Source organism: Hipposideros armiger, unplaced genomic scaffold (assembly GCF_001890085.2).
Source record: "Hipposideros armiger isolate ML-2016 unplaced genomic scaffold, ASM189008v1 scaffold_764, whole genome shotgun sequence".
Lineage (NCBI taxonomy): Eukaryota > Metazoa > Chordata > Mammalia > Chiroptera > Hipposideridae > Hipposideros > Hipposideros armiger.
The window spans coordinates 163,020-183,018 of NW_017732114.1; the positions used below are offsets into that span (position 1 = coordinate 163,020).

Consider the following 19,999-nt stretch of genomic DNA (forward strand, 5'->3'; position numbering starts at 1 on the left):
ACAGGGGGCCGGCCGAGTGGCTCATTGTTCAGGACTTGACTTGGGACACCAGCTCTGAGAAGCAGGACCACGGTTTGGATCCCACATGAGGGCCAGTGACACTGCGCCCTCTACAGCTAAGATGATAAACAACAGCTCAACCTGGAGCTGAACTGCTGTGATTCAACGGCGACAGCATAGGCTGCAGTGGGGCTGGCTGGCAGCTGGTGTGAGCTTTCGTGAGCTGCGTGAGCCAACATGAGCGGCTGTCCAATGGCCGGTGAGTGACTGCCTCACCCGGGAAGAGCGCAATGATAATACCAACATGGGCCAGTGAAGCAACGTCCTCCACAACTAGAGCAACTTGTCTGTTCCCCTTCCCCCAATTCCCCAGCACTGTTCCCATCCCCCAATTCCCCAATAAAAATCTTTAAAAAAAAAAAATAGCTGGTCCGGCCGAGTGGCTCAGTTGGTTAAAGAGCTCACTCAAGAGTGTGAGCTCTGAGCACCAGCAGTTCGATTCCCAGCCCAAGCTGAGCTGTCTCTGAGCTGCCAACAGGTGGCAGGATGGCTCTGCTAAAAAAAAAAATATATATATATATATATATANAAGAGCGCAATGATAATACCAACATGGGCCAGTGAAGCAACGTCCTCCACAACTAGACTGAAGAACAAAAGGACAGCAACTTGTCTGTTCCCCTTCCCTAATTCCCCAAAGCTGTTCCCCTCCCCCAATTCACCAATAAAATCATAAAAAAAAAGAATCAAGATGGACTGATAATGGATTAAATGTAGGGAGGAATGACAGTTGGCTTGCTTAGCTGGGTAGAAGTTTAGTTTGCTAAAATGAGTCCCACTAGAGGAAAAAAAGAAGATTTGGATATGAGTAAATTAATCTGAGGTGAGAGAGAACAGGAGTTAGAAATGTAAATTGGAGGTTCCATTAAAAAATTCAAATAAAGTTATTGAATAGACAGTTAAAATATGGGTATGAAACTCAAGAGAGGTCTGGGTTGTGAAATAAATTTGGGAGTGATTGATATAGATCATAATTAAAGCCACGGGAATGGATAAGATTACATAAGGAGTAAGACGAGGAGAGGGGAAGACCATCTCCTGAGATATTGCAACATTTCTCTTGTTCATTTTTTCCTGCTTTGTTTTTCCTACTTCTTCACATCTTCAGGAATATACATGATATATTATGAAGTTATTATGACCTGTAAAATTACAACTCAAATCTGTCTAGTTTTGTAGATGTTCTATTTATCACTCTTTTATCCTAACATTATTAAGGAAGTATTAACGGTCTTAAGGAAAATTGTTTTCTTTAACTTTAGTAACAAAACTCATTATAGCATTTGTTTGCCTCAAGATTCGAGTTAGGGAAGATGAAGAGCAGCAATTTACCACAGATATAGAAGTGGTTTGTTTTCCTTTCATAAATGCATCAAAATAAGAGCCTTTGGTGTTTTGCATTTTGAAAATGAGGGGGAAACAGGCCTTTTCATTTTATTGTTACAAGTTGCCCTCAGATCCCCCTCTTCACTTCATACTCTGACAATACCTCTGATAAAGGACTACAGAGTATCCCAGGTTGGGAGAAAAACATTGTTTAACAAAAATAGGTAAAGCACACTCGACCAGCATATAACAAAAATAATATGGAAGAATGACCCAACAGTTAAAAAAAAGGGCGGGGGGAGCAAAGATATTTTAACAGGTTACAAAAGGTCACAGAGCCTCTACTGCTTGTTTCCAGTCAAAGCTGTTCCTCCAAAGGAGAACACCTGGTTAGGAGCCATATCTATACTTAACAATTGTAAAGCTTCCCTCCACTTAGGTGCATTTGTTGGTAATGGGGCCCTTCCATGGTACCACACTGAACATGAGGCATTCTTGAAAACACAAAATAAAATTCTCTATATGACAGCATGCTTTTCACTGTGAATTTTAGAGTGCAATGTTTGTCACTTAGTAAAAGCCAAATTTCAGAATAATGGCTTTTCCTTGTAAATAATAGAAAACTAGTTTAAAAGGGTTCATGTGTATAGCTTGGGGCCTAAGTTTATAATCAATTCAACCTAGACACTTTAACTTAAAGTTTTATTGTAAGTAAAAAAATATGATTTAAATGACATTTTTATCTCTCTCTTTATTTAGTCTTAGTTGTTTGCTGCTTTTCCTTACTCCGGTTTTCTGTTTTTTATTACTTCTGATAATTCGATACTTTGTCTTAGAACAGATTAAGAAAAGTATAGAAAAAAGAGGAACCTTTAATTATTTAATACATAAGCTCCTATCATAGAAGAAAGTTTTAAGTAACTGATTAAAGCTAGTTTTGAGATGATCTACATGATGTATAATTTTTAATACAATTCTCTTCCCTACCCTCTTTTGACAACTGAGCTGAAACTGCTACATTCAAATAGAAGGTCCTTTGCAGTATGAAAATATATAAATATGCCTTACCTCATAACTAAACATAATAGTAAAATTGATGAAAGAATAGGTAATGATTCTTAATAGCTTAATGATTTAAAAATCCAAGTTGTTATTGAATCTCTCCATATTATTGTTGAATTCTGCGCCACCTGGGACAATATTCTAAGTAGTCGTTAAACATACCATAAAGCAAAGCAATTAAAAGACTCAAATTAACCTTCATATATTTAGGTTTAACAGTAGACTGTTGACAACTTCACGGGCTCCAGAGGTGAAACCCTAGCCTCTCTCTCAGATTGGTTATATTTTATTTTTAGATGTAATCACTTCCCTCCGGTAAATGGTTAGTGACCACACGCACAGGTCTGCACATGAGGAAACTAAAACGGGAACCTGGTGCTGTGAATCAGCTACACAAGACACAAAAAGAGTCCCCTGTCAGGCTGTGCCCAGCATGTTGTCTTCTTCAATAATCCTTATGACAGTGCTGTGCTGACATTTTAATTAATGTGACTGATACTTGAAGTTAAGCAATTTCCATGGTATGTTCAGTATGTGTTGTTTCATGACCACCTTCTACCAAATGGCATAATCAGCATCAACTCTTCATTTTGTTCTTAATTGTCCTTTAGTACTTTATGTTACATGAATCATGTTAGAGTTCACATTCATTTTGAATACACATTGTTAGGAAAAATTTTCAGAAAGATTAATTTGGTGAAGTAAATCGGACCAGAATACATGCATTTTGGTAGTCCTACATACAATATAACTTGATGAAAGAATTGAGATATCAAAGCCAGAAAAGCAAAACATTCAGGGGAATCCTAAGCTGTGGAAGTTTTGGCTACGCAAGATGATTGGGTTCTAGAGATCCGCCGTGCCACACTGTGTCTGTAGGTAACAGTACTGTATTATATTTTATAAGAGGGTGGATCACATGTTAAGTGTTCTTACCACAATAAAGAAAACGTTACTAAAGGCAAAAAAAAATAACACAAAATAAAATAAAAGGAATGTGGTAGCATAAGATGCAAGACAATCAGCTGAAAAAAAAAAGAAAACAAGAAATGTCAGTTAATTATGCTAAAGATGAGTATTTCTCTAAGTGTTTTCCTCAGACATGCTGTATTAGATTTACCTGAGTGGCTTGTTAAATATGTAAATGACTGAACCCCACCCCAGCCTGTCGCACATGATGGGAATCTCTGAGGCTGGGGCTTGGGAATCAATACCCCCATGATTCTTACACTAGAATTGGAAAACCATTTATGTTGACCCTTCGAATGATTATTATCAAGAACATTTATTACGCACTAGCATGTGCCTAAAAACTGTATCCTGCTTAATCAAAGGTTCATTTTCCTTTCCAACTAAAAATGACTTATTCCTCTCTGATTAAGTTGCAAATTGAATAACCCACTTTGTCTGTTAAAAGAAAGAGACATAAAAAAATTAGAAAAGTAGCAACATTATCAGAATAAACTCCTCTGCTCTATACTGACTCATACTTCTTTTTGCCGTAAGTCAGTCGTGATTTATTTCTCAGTGAAGAAAGAGTTTTTCCCCCCAAGAAAGTATGACATTCTCAGGATTTCATTTATACAGTGGTCGAATATTCAAACTTTCCTGTGGATTAATTTAGGAATTGTACCTCCTGCCAAATTAGTAAAAAATCATAAACATGTTAACATTCTGAGAGACAAGATCTGTTATTTTTTTATAAGAGATCATTTTTATTTTACGTGTGCTTCAAATTCAAAAGTTTCTACTAGAATGTACTTATACCTGTTTAGTAAAAATTATTAAAGTTACATTCAAACAAATAAACACAATAAGACTCACTCACTCAGAATACATCAGCATATGTGACCACTGTCACAATACATCATGTGTGGTCCTTTGCATAGGAGAGTTGAAGATTCTCTTTCCTTAGCAAATGGCTTATTTGGTGTATCTAGTTCAACTTTGAATTATGAGGTACATCTAGTTCAGTAAATTACACAGCCTCAATGCTCAAGAAAAGTCTTCCAAATTATCCACAAAATCATTTATAAAAATCAGAGGTGAAAGTAAAAGTTTCGAATTGCCTTCAAGCATTTTGGAAATATTTACGAGGTTGGTAATTGCAAATAAATATTATCTATTTAGTTAAAACAGTGCTCTAATGGCTGTTAATCTTTTGTTCACCTCATGTGAGATGCTACAAAACTGACATAATTAAACTACATTTCCTTTCATATCTCCTATTTATTTTTCACTTTTCCTTAATGAAAATTAGATACATCCACAGTTAATCCTAATTGGTGATAGGTTTCTGTACTTATAATTTGAATAACTTTAATAACTTAAAGGGGAAAGGAAGAAATACAGAGAGATGCACACAAATATATTTATATTTGTAAGTATCAATGAGCGAAAAGAAAGGCTATAACTATAACCTCTATATATTCTATTTAGGTAATAGACTATAATATGCATATAAAAAAATAAGGTAATTTCAGAAATTCTCAATGTGAACATGGGCAATGGGGAAACAATGAATTATTATTTATTTTATACTAGATTTAATCTATGGCCTCTTCAACCTTAACACGCTGTATTTTCATAATATTTAAAAATAATTCAAAGATTATGAATAGTATTTGGTGGCTGGAAAAAGAGGTGACCTGGATACCTGGCTTGTCCCTGACCATCACGGAGGTGGAAGCAGGAAGCAGGAGCATTGCCACCCAGAGCCAGAGTTTCCAAGAACCAGTGTGCTGCATTGTGCCTCGAAACCATGTGAACTGACCACAGATCTGCAACAGAACAAAGTATTTGAATTGAGCTTATTATGCAATTCTTTTCATCAGTATCTCCAGAAAAATCCTCATAACCAAAGAGAACACAATAGATTTTTACACTATATATGATTATATACAGTCATCCCTTGGAGGTGACTGTATATAATTTGTAGGGGATTGGTTCCAGGACCCCCGAGAATACCAAAATCTTTGGATGCTCAAGTTTTTTATATAAAATGGCATAGTATTTGCATATAACCTATATTTGCATATAGGCTACAGCAGGGGGGGTCTACACATCACTTATATGTGGATTCAGCATAGGTGCTTGAAGAGTGGTGAATTCAAGTTTTGTTTTGTTGGGCCTTTCTGGGATCTTTTTTTCCCATATATTTTCTATCCAAAGTTGGTTGAATTTGCAGATACAAAACCTGTGGATACAGAGGGCTGACTGTAATTGGATATTGACTATATATGTAATTATATATCAATATATATTTTGATGTGTATAAAAGAACTCTGAATATATTTTCAGATTAGTTCCTAATTATCAATGTCCATGCAGCCTATTATAACTTAAATTTTCCCTTGTTTTAATATTTTTAAAGCCGTACCACTAACAATGGTTTGTGTGTATATACATATATTTAAAATCCTGGTAAATACACATATCATAAAATTTACTATTGTATATATCAGTGGGGTAGATTCCTTCACATGGCTGTGTAACCATCAATACTCTCCATAACTTTTCATCTTGCAAAACTAAAACTGTGTACCTATAAAAAAAAAACAACTCCCCATTTCTCCCTTCCTCCACCGCTGGCAACCACCACTCTATTTTGTTTCAAAAAATCTGACTACTGTAGATGCTTCATATAAGTGGAATCATACAGTACTTATGATTTTGTGACTTTATTTCACTTGGCATAATGTCTTTAAGTTTCATCTATATTATTGTATGTCAGAATATCTTTCTTTTTTAAGGCTAAATAACATTACACTGCATGCATATGCCATATTTTGATGGACACGGATTGCTCCCACTTTTTGACTATTGTGAATAATGTTGCTATTAACATGACGTATAAATATCTGTTCAAGTCCCCCTTTCAATTCTTTTGAATGCATACCCAGAAACAGAATTGCTGGATCACATTATAATTCTATTTTTAATTTTTTGAGGAGCCATCATACTGTTTATCATAGCAACCGAACCATTTTACATTCCCACAAATGATGCACAACGGTCCCAATGTCTTCACATCCTTGTCAACATTGTTTTCTGGTTTTGTTTTCTTTAATAGCAACCCTCCTAATGGGTGTGAGATGGTATCTCATTATAGTTTTAATTTTCATTTCCCTAAGGATTAATGATGTTGAACACCTTCATGTGCTTATTAGCCATTTTTCTATCTTCTTCTGAGAAATGTTTATTTAAATCCATGCCAAATTTTTAATCTGGTTATTTTGTTGTTGCATGTAGGAGTTATTTATATATTCTGGTTATTAACCCCTTATCAGATATCTAATTTGCAAATATTTCATGTTGTGGGTTGCTTTTTCACTCTTTTGTGTCCTTTGCTGCAGTTTATTTTTACATAGTCTGTGTTTCTATTTTTCTTTTCTTGTCTGTTCTTTTTATGTCATATGCAATTATTTATATTTTTAAATTTAATTGTATTGTTCACAATTCAATTTTCTCTTCTAAATAATAGTTTTCCATATTTTGGCTTATCTGATATTACATTTTCTATAAACATAACTATATTGTTACTGGAGTAACTACTAGACATGAGAAAAGTATTTTTTCCTTCTATTTAAAGAGTAAAATGGATATATGTAATGCTCATCTCATCTGAGCATGCCATTAGCATATTTAACATTAATGTGTTACCTTCCATAATTGTTTATCTTTCTGATGTAAACTACTACTTTATAGGTATTACAATAAAGAGAATCCCTATAATAGAAAACTGACACTACTTATTTTTTCAATTAAAATTGGGGTGACAATGGTTAGTAAAATTACACAGGTTTCAAGTGTACCATTTTGTAATACATCATCTATATATCACATTGTGTGTTCACCACCCAGAGTCAGTTCTCCTTCCATCACCATGTATTTGACCCCATTTACCCTCATCTACCACCTTCTTCCTCCCTTACCCGCTGGTAACCACTAAACTATTGTCTGTGTCTATGAATTTTTGTTTCTTTATTTGTTTGTGTTTAAATTAATTTTTATAGTGAAATAACTAACATAGAAATAAATTGAAAGTAAAAATGTAATGGCTACCTTGGTGTATTTGACAATTGCAGTATTACTGGAATAGCTATTCTACGAGTTCCAAATATACAATTAATATTATATCATATATTTGCTACCATTCAAAGTTGATTCAAGAGTCAAATATAAAAGAAGCCATCATACCAATGTCTAAATATTGTCGATAGACACTGTTTAAAAGAAAACTAAAGCCACCATCTTTGGTATTCTGCTTGTGCCAAACACTCTAAGATCAGCAAATTCAAGATTTTAGATATTTCTGGATGAATAGCTTAAAGCAGCAATTGCAACATGAAAACTATGTGTGGTTCTAAATATCAAACAGCTGGTTTTATGCCTTATTTCTTTTGAGCTCTCTCATCTAGATATAGTCCTAATCCTCATATGACTTCACAAACTTATCTTAGCTATTATTTCAAGTCAGTTGGTAACTGTTAAAGCAATTCATTTTATTTCAAAGAAATAAACTCACAAATATTGATCTAACTTTCAAGATATCCTTGATTGTTTGCATTTTTAACCAAAGTGATTTGTATTAGTTGATACATTAGCAGTGTAGTAGAGTGGTTTAAAACCATGGCTTTATGTCTGGGTTCTACCACTTATGTATTTTCACTAAGCCTTCATTTATTCACCTGAAAACTGGGAATAATACTAGCAACAAATTATTTAATACCTGGAAAGAGTACAGTAGAGTGCCTTGAACACAGTAAGTGTTCAAAAAAAGTACCTGTTATTATAATTGTTCACTCTACATATTCATAAATAAAAATTAGTAAAAATTTCCTCAGCCTGAAATTAATATTGATAGTTGGACAATGGAGAAGGGCCAAAGTATCCTAAAAATTTATGTCTGTTGAAGCTTTGGCCCCAGCTTCAGCAGCGAAGAACCAGAACACTATACAGTCCTAAACATATGAATTTAATCTTGAGGTCTCCTACCTATTTCCTTGGGCCACTTAGATAATACTCATATTTAGCTTCAACCTCAAGGAGAAGATGTTATGGTTAGTTGACTAAATGTTCTACTTACTAAAGAATTGCCATCCCACCACTCCATTGAAATGTCTCTGGCCAAGTTCAGCAGGATCTTGAAAGGAAAATCCTTTTCTGTCCCTAGCATCTAATTCAACTGTATGTGGCATTTCCAATAGCAGACCACCCCCTCTTCCTTGAAACCCTCATTCTCATTGGCCTCTGCCCTCACATTCTCTGGGGTTTCTAAATCCCCTTCATACGCCTTTTTTCTACCTGATTTCTTAACACTGGAATCTGTCGGCCCTCCTCAATCTTTTTATGATGCCTCCCTAGGTGATCTCACCATTCTGTTGGCTTTAACTAATGTCTGTCAGGTGATGAATCTAAAATTTACATTTCCAGTCTAGTCTTCTTCTCTGAACTTTAGACTTTGTATCCAGCTGCCTACCCTTAGATGTCATACGGACATCTATAACTATAGTACAAATTAAACACTTGACTCTCAACCATAACTTGTTTCTCTCATTCTCTTGTCTCAATAATTAGTACCCATCGAAATGCTCAGACCAGAAACCTAAGCATCACATTGATTCTTCTGTTTTCCTTCTTACCATCTCCCACATCCAAGCCGTCAATAAGCCATACCAGTGTTACTCCGAACACATTTCAAATCCAACCAGAGTTCACCATTCCTCTTTTACTATCCTGGTTCAGGTTGCCCTGATCCAGACTCAACAGCTTCCTTAACTAATTTCCCTCATCCATTATCAGCTCCTCACCAAATACACTCTCTACATAAGCACTAGTGAGCTTTTCTTAAAACCAGAGTTGGATCATGTCATTTCCCTGTATCAAACCCTTTGATGGTTTCCCACTGTCCTTCAAATGCAATCCAAAAGCCTTTCTCTAGCCTAAGAGCCCTGAATCTGGCCCCTACCTACCTCTCCAGCCTCATTTGATACCTTTCTCTTCACTAATGTTCTATTCTTCAAATTCCCTGGTTTTTTTCAACCTCAGGGATTTTGTGCATGCTATCTCCTCATCTGGGAATGTACTGGGTCCTGTTGATCCAATGTCTTTAATTTAAAGGTTACTATGTGGAAAAGCACTTACCTGACTGTGCCCTGGACCCATTATTCTCTAACTCAGACTATTTTGTTTTTGTACATGTTTATTGCCCTTGCCCAATTCTAAGCTCCTTGAGGGCAGGGACTATGTCTGTCTGGTCCATCACTGTATCCTGGGCACCTAGCATAATGCCTGGAAAAACAGGGACTCAATAAATATTAACTCAATTTTTAAAAAGAAAGAAACTGCCAATTTTCAAATCTTGAGGTACAGTGAATTACACTTATCTTTGAACCTAAAGTGACAATAATTTAATCTTTATTTTATAATTGTTAATACACTTCAGACTCGTATAATATTTCAAGGATCATTACAATGAACATCCTTTCTTTTTGTACATTTCTAAAACGTGTTTACTATTGGATGTTTCTGTGTTCCAATCTTAATTAAATAGAGATATACTCCACTCAGAAACATTTGAAAACACTTTCTATCAAATTCTCAAAATGAATCCTGTATACATATTGAAAAAATTAAATTAAATTAAAAAACACCTTTTCCAGATCTTTAACCTCTGCTGCAGGCTGTTGCAGGGTTGACCCCAACAAAATTGTCAAGGGCAAAACTTCCCTTGGGGTCTTTCTGGACCTCGCCTTCAGATTGTTCTCACTGTTCCCGGAAACCTGCTGTGCTCAGGCAGCTTCCTGCTACCCTGGACCTGCCTCTGGTGTCCTCTCTGGATTTCTCAATACTGGGCTTTGTCCACAATCTCCTTCCTCATCAAAACTTGCCTATTTTCTATTCTAGACCTCAGATCCCAGCTAGGCGATTATCAAGATAGATTTTTTTTCTTTTTTTCTTTTTTTTTTTTTTGGCTGAGCCATCCTGCCACCTGTTGGCAGCTCAGCGGCAGCTCAGCTCAGGCTGGGCATCGAACCGCTGTTGCTCAGAGCTTTCACTCTTGAGCAAGTGCTTAACCAACTGAACCACTCGGCCAGCCCTTAAGATAGTTTTACAGATGAATCGAAGCCAACGTTATCACAGTTTAATGTGTTCTTCTTCCCAGGTAAGATTTAAGTGTTTTGGTTTTTTCTTTTCCAATAAGTTTTATTTAAAAATTCAGGGATGACTTTGATTTCTATATATATATATTTTTTGGGGGGGGTAAGATTTAAACTTTAACACAGACCTTTAATGCTTTCCCAGTGGAGTGAGTAATGTAGAACCTTGGGAGAATTATACGTGCATGCTAAGGTTTCATAAGACCCTCAAATCACTTTTTTCCAAATTTGTACAAAGATGGTTCATGATACATTTTAAGAAGGATCTGAAGAATATGGGTCACAGATAGTCTCATTTTCTGCAGTAGAATTTCTTTTATATGTACTATTTTATTTTAACACTCATAATAACTTGAGAGGCAGGCATACCTACCCCTCACATTAGCAGGGTATGTGACAAGAGATCCATATAGCATATATCTAAATATTTTAAAGTTAAAAATAAAGCTAATAAAACTGATAAGGAATATATTTTTTTCCTTTTATCTTGGTAAATAAACCTTCACAAAGACCTGAAAGCCAAGGTCAAGTTTAGAACTGAACAGGGTGGACTACAAGGAATGCATTGGTCTCTGGCATGGGCCAAAGTTCATTCCTCATTTTTCCCCCTTCCTGGCTCTGTCTGCACCATGTGATGCCTCAACTACACATATGGGAACATGCCAATAAGTCTATGCTCTGTCTACAGCACCTGCAAACAGCCACTCCCTGACCACCCCCTTGAACCTAGGAGTGTTCATACTAGTGGTATGGTCTGCCCCAGGGAAGATGGACCCAAGGAAGAGGTCTACGAGATACTTCAAGAGGACTAATGGTCATTCGGTCAGGGAATTTCAGAATCTTGGGTACCCAAAGCCTGGTATGACAGGTCAGGCTTTGTTGTGGGCAGTTCCCCTTACCTCTCTGGACTCTTAACCCTGAGAGCAGGTGCACATCCAGAGCAAGGGCATATGAAGGCCTCCTAACATGGAGGGCCTACAGCAGGGACCCTCTTGCCCAAGCCTAAGGGTAGTACTGAAGACAGATATCAGGTCTCTATTTTACAGATAAGAAACACTGAAGCTCATAGACAAGATCCCACAGCCTGGGATTCAAGTCCGGCTCAGCTTGACTAAAAAGCCTATGCTGGTACATGATGTTTAGTATCAGTATGTGGGACAGACCTATTACATTCCTATGCACTTCCTTTTAAAGTGTCAGCTATTCTCCATCAAGAGTCTAGCCAAACCCCAGATAGCTCTTTTCCAGCGCTACAAAGTACTAAAGTCATAACGGTGAGTACGCCCAGCACTGATGGTCATGAGCAGACAACACTGTTAGGGCCTAGGAACCTGTAAAATCATTCAGTCCTGTCTATAACTGACTTCTCATTGCCACGTCAACAAAGAGATGATTGCTGCTTACAGGCCTGTTTCTGACCTCTACTTCTAACCCGTTATTCTCACCATCCTCTGCCAACCAGAGCAGTTTTGGATCCTGGTTGGGTAAAGGGAATTATTTTTTAAAAATAATAATAAGTCACTATCTTTTAAACTTCCTAATCCAATTCCTGAAATCTTATAAGGCAATTATCAAAACTAAGAATATTTTAATTAGGACATGTATTTTTTAAAATCTCTTATTAATCAATATTTGTGTACAAAGAGGACAAAAAAGAACAGAAAGAAACAATGGGAAGCTTAATCTTTCATGCCATTAATAGGATGAGGTTAGAACTATACACCATTGGGGATAACAGTAGTCACTGGAGATACAGTGATGAGGCAATTAGGGGGAGTCCCTGAGGGAGACTGAGAATAAACATACGCATACATTATCTTTGAGAGACCGACACTAGGAAGCAATGGAAAACAGAATAAACAGAATTATGGAATGGTGGGCTTGCCAGATAAGATGATCAGGAACCATCTGAAAATAAACCAAACCAAATATGCTTATGGAACATGAATAATTTTACTGCTGCGCGATCTAACATTTCATAACACTCATTCTGCCTCTTTGAAATTTGGTGTTATAGTGGGTTGTCGGAAAAGTCATGACGCATTTTTGCAACAATAAACATAGAAAAAATATGTCATGACTTTTCCGACAACCCAATATAAAGAGTCAGGGCATTAGTTCTAACACCAAAATAGAAAATAACATGAAGAAAGACAAGTGAAAGAAGAAAATGAGAGGAGAAAATAGAAAGGGAATACCGATTCACTTTACATAGACTGTAAAATGAGCAACACAACATTTCAACTTTCAAAAAAGTAGGCTTGATTTGTGAAATGATTGAAAGGACCCATATTTTCAGGGCATTCATTATAAAGAGAAATGCTGTATGGCTGGGTAGGGGATCAATTTTTTAAATCAAACCTTCTTGACTACCCTCCAGTATGCCTGTACATAACTCCACCAAGAGAATCTGGCCATACTGTTATGAAGTGACACAACTTGTAAATAAGCAAAAACAACAGGTGGTACACATCTGTTCTTTTACCAATCTTTAGGCTCTATCTTTAGTGAAGCTATACTAGAGTCTATAAACTATTGGAGAAAACTGACTACAAAGTCATACCTACGAAGTTAAAACTCCAAGTCAATAAGAGGACAAATATCCTTAGGGTTTAGGACTAGATCTATAGTAGCATTATTTCATTACTTTTTTCATTGACCGTAGTAATGAAACTGAAGTTAGTTTGAGAAGTCTTTTGCAGCTTAGGCAAGGTTTCTGCCCTCTTTATAGTGTACAGATACCTCTTGGCCTTCCTCTTTTAATTACAGGCATCATCATTAGCTTAGAAATCTAAGTCAGAATTTCAAAATCATCAGCTTGTTCCTTACCCACCATATCATATTTCTACCAAAGTATCAAATCTACTTTTAAAATGACTTTTGAATCCCTATCAACTTTCTCATCCTCATAAAAACTGCCTTCATGTCCTTATCATCTCTAATCTGGAAAAGTGCAATAGGCTCCTAACTAGACTCCTTTCCTCCAGTCTTGTTCCCCTTAATTCCATCTCCCTACTGCTCAGGAATTCCATTTCTGAAACAAAGATCTAATCACTTAGAGTTCTGCTTCATTAAAGTCTCCCGGTAGCTCTTCATTGCCCACTCCTCAGAGAGGCACTCAAGGCTCTTTTACATGGGGCCTCAACTCATCTGTCCAAGTCTCATACCCTGCCACCTCCTTCCAAGCGAACTCTACTCCATTAAACTATTCACAATTCCCCAAACGTGCCAGGCTTCTGCACATGCTGTTCTGGCTGCTGGAATGTCCTTCAAATTCTCTCTCCATCTGGTGAACATTTACTCTGCAGTTCAGATGCCACATCCTCCATGAAGTCTGCGAGAACCATCGCAGACAGAATTTGTTACTCACTGCCTTGCAATCCAACAGAGCTTGGTACCCATCTCTGTTTCAGCATGCTCTATATTGCATTGTAACAACTTGTGTGTACTCTGTCTCCTCTCTATATTGAACATCTTGGAGAAAAAAAATTGTATCTTGTCATTTGGGCTTTGTTTAAACTTGGCATTTAGTAGGTACACATTTGATCAATTTGTACCATCAATAGTCTAAGGCAACAGGTTTGGACTAAACAAATGAAAGGGTTGGAACTGTTAAGTATTATCCAGATATGGACTTAGTATTCATTGAAAGATATGGATGAAGTAAAAAATTAAGAGAAATATAGGAAAAGTTACTAAAAGGCGGCTCAGTGAACATAATTTTAGTTATTTAGTGATATATTGATTCAAAGTTGCTCTCTTCCTTCACAGAAAACATGTTCTCTGGTTCTTATTGTTTCTACTCCTCTAAAACTGATCAACTATATCACATTTTCTCAAAGTTCTGTCACTTCAAAACTAGTGCCTACTTCCCAGAGGGTCTCTAACTTCAGGTTCCCCTTGAGCATGCTTAACAGATTCTATCCTCAACAACTTGTTTGTTTTAGTGACTTGCTTGAACTATAGTTGTCTCCATCAACTATTTGGATACTAGTCTCAATTTCGACCATCATGACTGACCTACTTGTTTTCAGATTTCAATTCTTTAGCTCTGTTTCCACAGATATATCTATATCCATCACACAATGCCAGTTAAAATTTTAAATTAATATATATGTATAGTTTTTCCTAGTTTATTCACTTTTCCTAATCATTCTATTTGAAGGGCTCTCCTAGCTTTCTGATCTAATAATCTTACAATCAAAAGTGTCTTTGATTTCTCTCAGAGGGAGAGATCATAAACCCAGTGCATAGATAACACAGACCTATTGCTCTACTCTTGCACTCATCACCTTTCTATCAATTTCCACATTCCATATGCAATTTTCTCACCTGATTATCTCACTACAGACCTACAAAATAACACCCTAAAGAGCCCCTTGCCTCAGCCTCTCCTTTCCAATCTCTCCTTGGCAGGTGCTATCTGCTCTCCTCATCTCGGGTTTCACCCCAGCTTGGATTCTCTGTCTTACCAGGCACATGACTGCTCGCTCCCACCTCTAAGACTTCACACATGCCATTCCTTCTGGCTGGAATTCCCTCTCTCTTGCTCTCTTCTGCTAAGCCTTGTTATTCTCTGCCTCTTTAAAATTTATGTTCTCAACATGGCCTGCCTTAAATAATCCAACTCCAGTACCATCCATTCAAATTGTTCCAGCATCCTTTCCGGGTTATCTATTAGTATCTTTCTGGCCCTGCTAGTTTGTATTACTGCTTATTTTTCATTCTTCACTTGAATTAGTATTTATGACACCAATTAGCAATATAACCATGGTTTTCTATCTTCATATCTTCTCTTGCCTCTAAAACCATCCACTCTGTGTACCTGCTGGATATTTCTGTCTGTGGGGGGGAAAAATGAACTAAAATTGCAGCACTCTGGAGAGATTAAACTGGAGGACCAGAAAGTAGATGGAAATTTTCCATTTCTGGAGAACATCAGAGCTCCCATCTGTTTTAGATGGTTTCCTTGGATGACGATTCAGATACAGAGATAATGTCCAAACTGTGATAATAATCACATTTGATTTTCTTTCACCTTTTTGTTCTTTCTCTGACCTGTTCATACCCAGGCTCACTCCCCTGCTCTACTGAGCACCTTCATGCTCTTTTTCCAGGAAATTCCACTTAGATTCCTTACCAATTTGAGAGATCAGGCTGGACAAAAACCTCACCTACCAGTTACTTTCTCCATTTTTTATCCCCTACAAAGAGAATGAGTTTTTCACCCCTGGGGGTCACCTTTCCTCTTTTCCACTGTGAAGAGATATTCCAACTCAGAGAATCCTGTAATTCCTCCTCAGGAAGAGGCTTTTAGGTGCAGTTTGCACCATCTGAATACCAGAACATCTCAGCTCCTCTGCAGGCATATATCAAAGATCTCTACTTAGAGAGGGTCCTACAGTTTTATCCCCAAACACCAGCAAGGGGAGGTTGAAAGACCACACATGTATGTGGGCAATTTAAAAAAACAAAATAAAACAAAAAAAACCTCTTAAAGAATGACAGTAATGCTTAATTTAGGCAGAAAAACAAGCACCATTGCTCTCTCTCTTATCTGTGGGGAGGGGCTGCTGGAGCGATTTTATTTCATTCTCTCCATTATCCTGACCATTGTCTTATCTTGTTTCTTCTCGGACTTCTCCAAGGAGAAGATGGAACTAAGAAGTCTTGGAATTGGGGGTGGGAGGAGGCAGCACAATTTTTTCCTTTACCCTTCTGTTTCCCAGCCTCATGTTGTGGCTTATGGTCACTCACTGCTGAAATTCTTGGATGATTCAATTAAAACTCTATACATTTTCCGGGTTCTGGGTTCTTCTCTTTTTGATCCCAGCCCACTGTCCCCCGAGGCTAGCAATGTGTTCTTGGTACCCTATTCCTCTCCACCCTCTCACCAATCCGTGTCTCTCTCTGCCTCTGACGCTCCTGTAACCGGGCCTGTCCACCAGCTCACCTGCCCACTGACTTGCGCGCTCCGTCCCTCCCTCCTTCCCTCCCTCAATAACCTATATGCGGCAGGTTTCACTTACACACCCGTCTGCTTAAAGGGAGCTAGCGTGCCGGGGGTGCGGCAGCATGCTTGGGTCTGGGCCAACAAACTTCTTCGGGACCCCGCAGCGTCCTAGCCCGGCTGCGCTGCGCCACCTCCCTTCCCACCACCGCGGTGGCGTTGGCGCCGGCGCACTGACGGGGTGGCGGCTGGATCTCGCAGCAAAGGCGGCGGAGGCGGGGACCGCGTTCTCCAGTCGCTAGACCGGGACATTCCCGCGGCGACGGCGGTGCTCGGCCCGTCTGCGCTGCGCGTGCTGCAGGGTAATTAAGGAGCAGGGCCGGATGCCTGGGACGAGCCAGGGCTTGCGGGAGGCCGGAGTCCCGGGATCCCGCGCTCGTCCTCCCCAACCCCGCGAAGCCACACTGGGGGAGAAATACCCGCAGGTCGGAATAAGTAATCCCGCCCGAGAGCAAGGCGCCGGAACCTGTCTCCTCGCTTCTCGGGTACAATCTCTAGACATAGACTAAAAAATATATCTAACAGCATGCATTTATATTGAGTTTGTTTTGTGCATTTAACCCCATGGATATTTTTTACTCTGTATCTGACGTCTGTTCTCACCCGCATCAGCAGTGCTCAGTTCTGCTTTACAAACACACATAGCTAGAAAAACCACCTCGAACTAAAGTATAAAGCGTACAGCCTGCATTGTGACCATAGGATACGAACTACATTTTAGGTAGCATATTAAAGTGGCCATATCATGCCCAAATGTTTTTGGTCCCATTGTGAAGCTACCTATGGGAATGCGTAATTGCAGGTGTGCATTATTTACCCACCCAAACGTATTTACATGTGTAGCACAGTTTTTCCGTTTTCTTGAAAGGCAGCTGCATGTAAATGACCAGAAACATGAGCAGATGATATAGACCCGGCATGTGTGCAAGAGATGAAGTGAAAGGGCCGGTCGCAGAGCTGCGCAGCTTACCTTGAATGTGTGTTTGAGCCCCTCAGAGGCGCAGTGGAGTCCGGGCAGGGCTGCCGCACCGCCGAGGAGTGGCCCGAGCGAGCTCCCTGCGAGTGGGGAAGGGGGACGCATCTCTGCCCTTATTAGTCTCTCCCAGTGTGACCCTCCCACTCGGCGAGGACGGAGGACTCTGCAAGACAGGACTCTGCCAACTCAAGCACAGGTTTTCTTTAATTACAACAATGTCGCCTTCGAGCTGGGAATAATGCCTTTCGGGTTTATGTTTTATTAGCAGTTTCAACAGATAGAGTGACGGTTGGATGCCAGGTGCTCAGAGTTTCTCACTTCTGATTAGAAGTCTCTTCAAAGTAGTCTGTGGCATATATTCACCAGTAAATAACTGGCTTTTTAACAGTTGAGCTAAAAAAGGATATCATTTCTGTTTCATTTATCACTTATGTCAGGAGCTTATATAAAGTTAATCAAGAAAGCCTGCCTGCTGCCTTCGAATCAATCAGGCTTATATGTACAGGTTTGTGTGACTTCGTTTGTCTCAGTGCAAAAAACTATTTTGTGATTTTAAATATATCTTTCCATGGATTGGTGCTACAAATCCTGGATTTTGAACTCTTTGGGGTCACTTTGAACATGTGAAGGTGACATTTTTCTGCAGATGTGTGTGTGTGTGTGTGTAGAGCATATATATATACACATATATACACATATATAACATGTGTATATATACATATATATTAAGTATATGTATATTTGTAAGTGCATACACATATATGTACATACAGAGAGTATATGTGCATATGTGTATATATATGTGTGTGTGTATATATAAATATACATATTTTTATATATGTAATATTTGGAAAAGTAACCCACTCATTAGAAAGCAGATAAATTGACATAGTGTTTTTTTAGTTCAGCATTGCCCCAGTTGAGGAAATAGGACAAATAATATTATTGACCCATAATGGCGAAAATCATTAAGCTTAAAAGTTACCCTAAACCATAGAAATACACATCACATATCAGGGCTTACCTACCAGGAAATAAATAAAATCAGGCTGTCAAAAAATTAAAATGTTAAGAAAAAAATATTTCACTCCATATAGATGAAACTGTTAAAAGAGTCAACTAGTGGTTTTTAACCCTATCCTCATAATCAAAATACCTGCAGTTTTAGAGCCTTGCATCCACAGTGATAAAAACCATGTCTATATGTCAGGATTTAAAAACCCCTGATATAGTCCCTTCTCATGTGATTTTCATCACTAATTTTTGGTTGACTGTGGAAAGACACCAAGGAGGAAGGATATCACATGAGTCATGCTGCTCAAATGGCCATTTGAAAACATGATCCACAAACTTTCATCAGACTTTTAGTGACCATCACTAATATTTTTAAAGTATTACTTTGTTTGAATTTTTTTCACTCTAAGCAATTGTACTTTACCTTTTAATTGTTAGTGAATTGAAATAAGAGCATCCAGGCTTTATTTCTCTGATAGACTATAAAATTCACCTTTTTACATTTAATTGTACTTAAAGTAAGGCTTTAAAATTACCTAACAGGAAGTCCAAAATTTTGTCTCTAACTTGTGTTTTAATTCAAGTAAACCAACTTCTTTTTAGTAATATTTTTGTAAACATTTTAATAATTTCATAATCTTTAAGGTGTTTATGAAATAGCCAAACACTGTTATATTTTTGCTTCTATCTTAAGTTGCTCCTTTTTCTACTCACAACAGTGAACTAAACATAACTTTGGAAGAAAGTGAAAAAAATAAAATAAAATTTAAAATTACTATCTGTTACTTGCTTTGTTCCTAGATATACCAACGTCCCCAGATCAATAAATATTCCTGTGTTTTTCTTTCAGGAATTGGTTCCAATCTGGGCTGGTTTTACAATCAGAAACTATTATATCCCTAGGTATTGGTCCTTTATCCAATACTTTTTAATGAATTTTAAAGTGACTTCAAGTAGAAAGAGATCCTAACCAAGAGCTTTTTATTTGTCTAACCCAAATAAAATTATAAATGACCAGTTTCCCCACTTTCTTTTGAAGCTATCACTGGTGAACGAACATCTGAAAATAACAGGGGAATCTGACAGGACTTTGAATTCTGGCAAACAGCTTGTGGGGCTCTAATGCCCAGTGTAGCTGTGTGCATGTGTGTACTTAAAAAAAAATTTTTAAAGATTCCAAAACAAACTGCTTTCAACATTTATACCCCGTGGAAGACACACTCAACTATTTTTATGCCAGTAAAATAAATGAGGGATAAATTCCATTTAATGCATTTAAAAAAAAACCTGTTCCATCTTTGTAATGCCCCACTGACATAATTTAAATGATTTAAAATGAACATTGTACTAGATTTTGATAAGTGCCGCATAATAAATTGTAAAGAATGT

The 19,999-nt window shown here is 37.7% G+C and overlaps 1 protein-coding gene across 1 annotated transcript in view; it reads right to left on the reverse strand.

The window, feature by feature from the left end:
- The window catches only part of LOC109373968 (collagen alpha-1(XIX) chain-like), a 65,928-nt gene extending 48,178 nt beyond the window's left edge, over nt 1–17,750 (reverse strand). Inside the window, exons 1-2 of the mRNA XM_019628230.1 lie at nt 17,591–17,750; nt 5,105–5,228 (exon numbers count right to left, since the gene is read on the reverse strand). Coding sequence (XP_019483775.1) covers nt 5,105–5,228; nt 17,591–17,701 — 235 coding nt within the window. The 5' untranslated portion in view covers nt 17,702–17,750. The remainder of the gene's footprint in view (nt 1–5,104; nt 5,229–17,590) is intronic.
- Nucleotides 17,751–19,999: the final 2,249 nt, after the last annotated feature.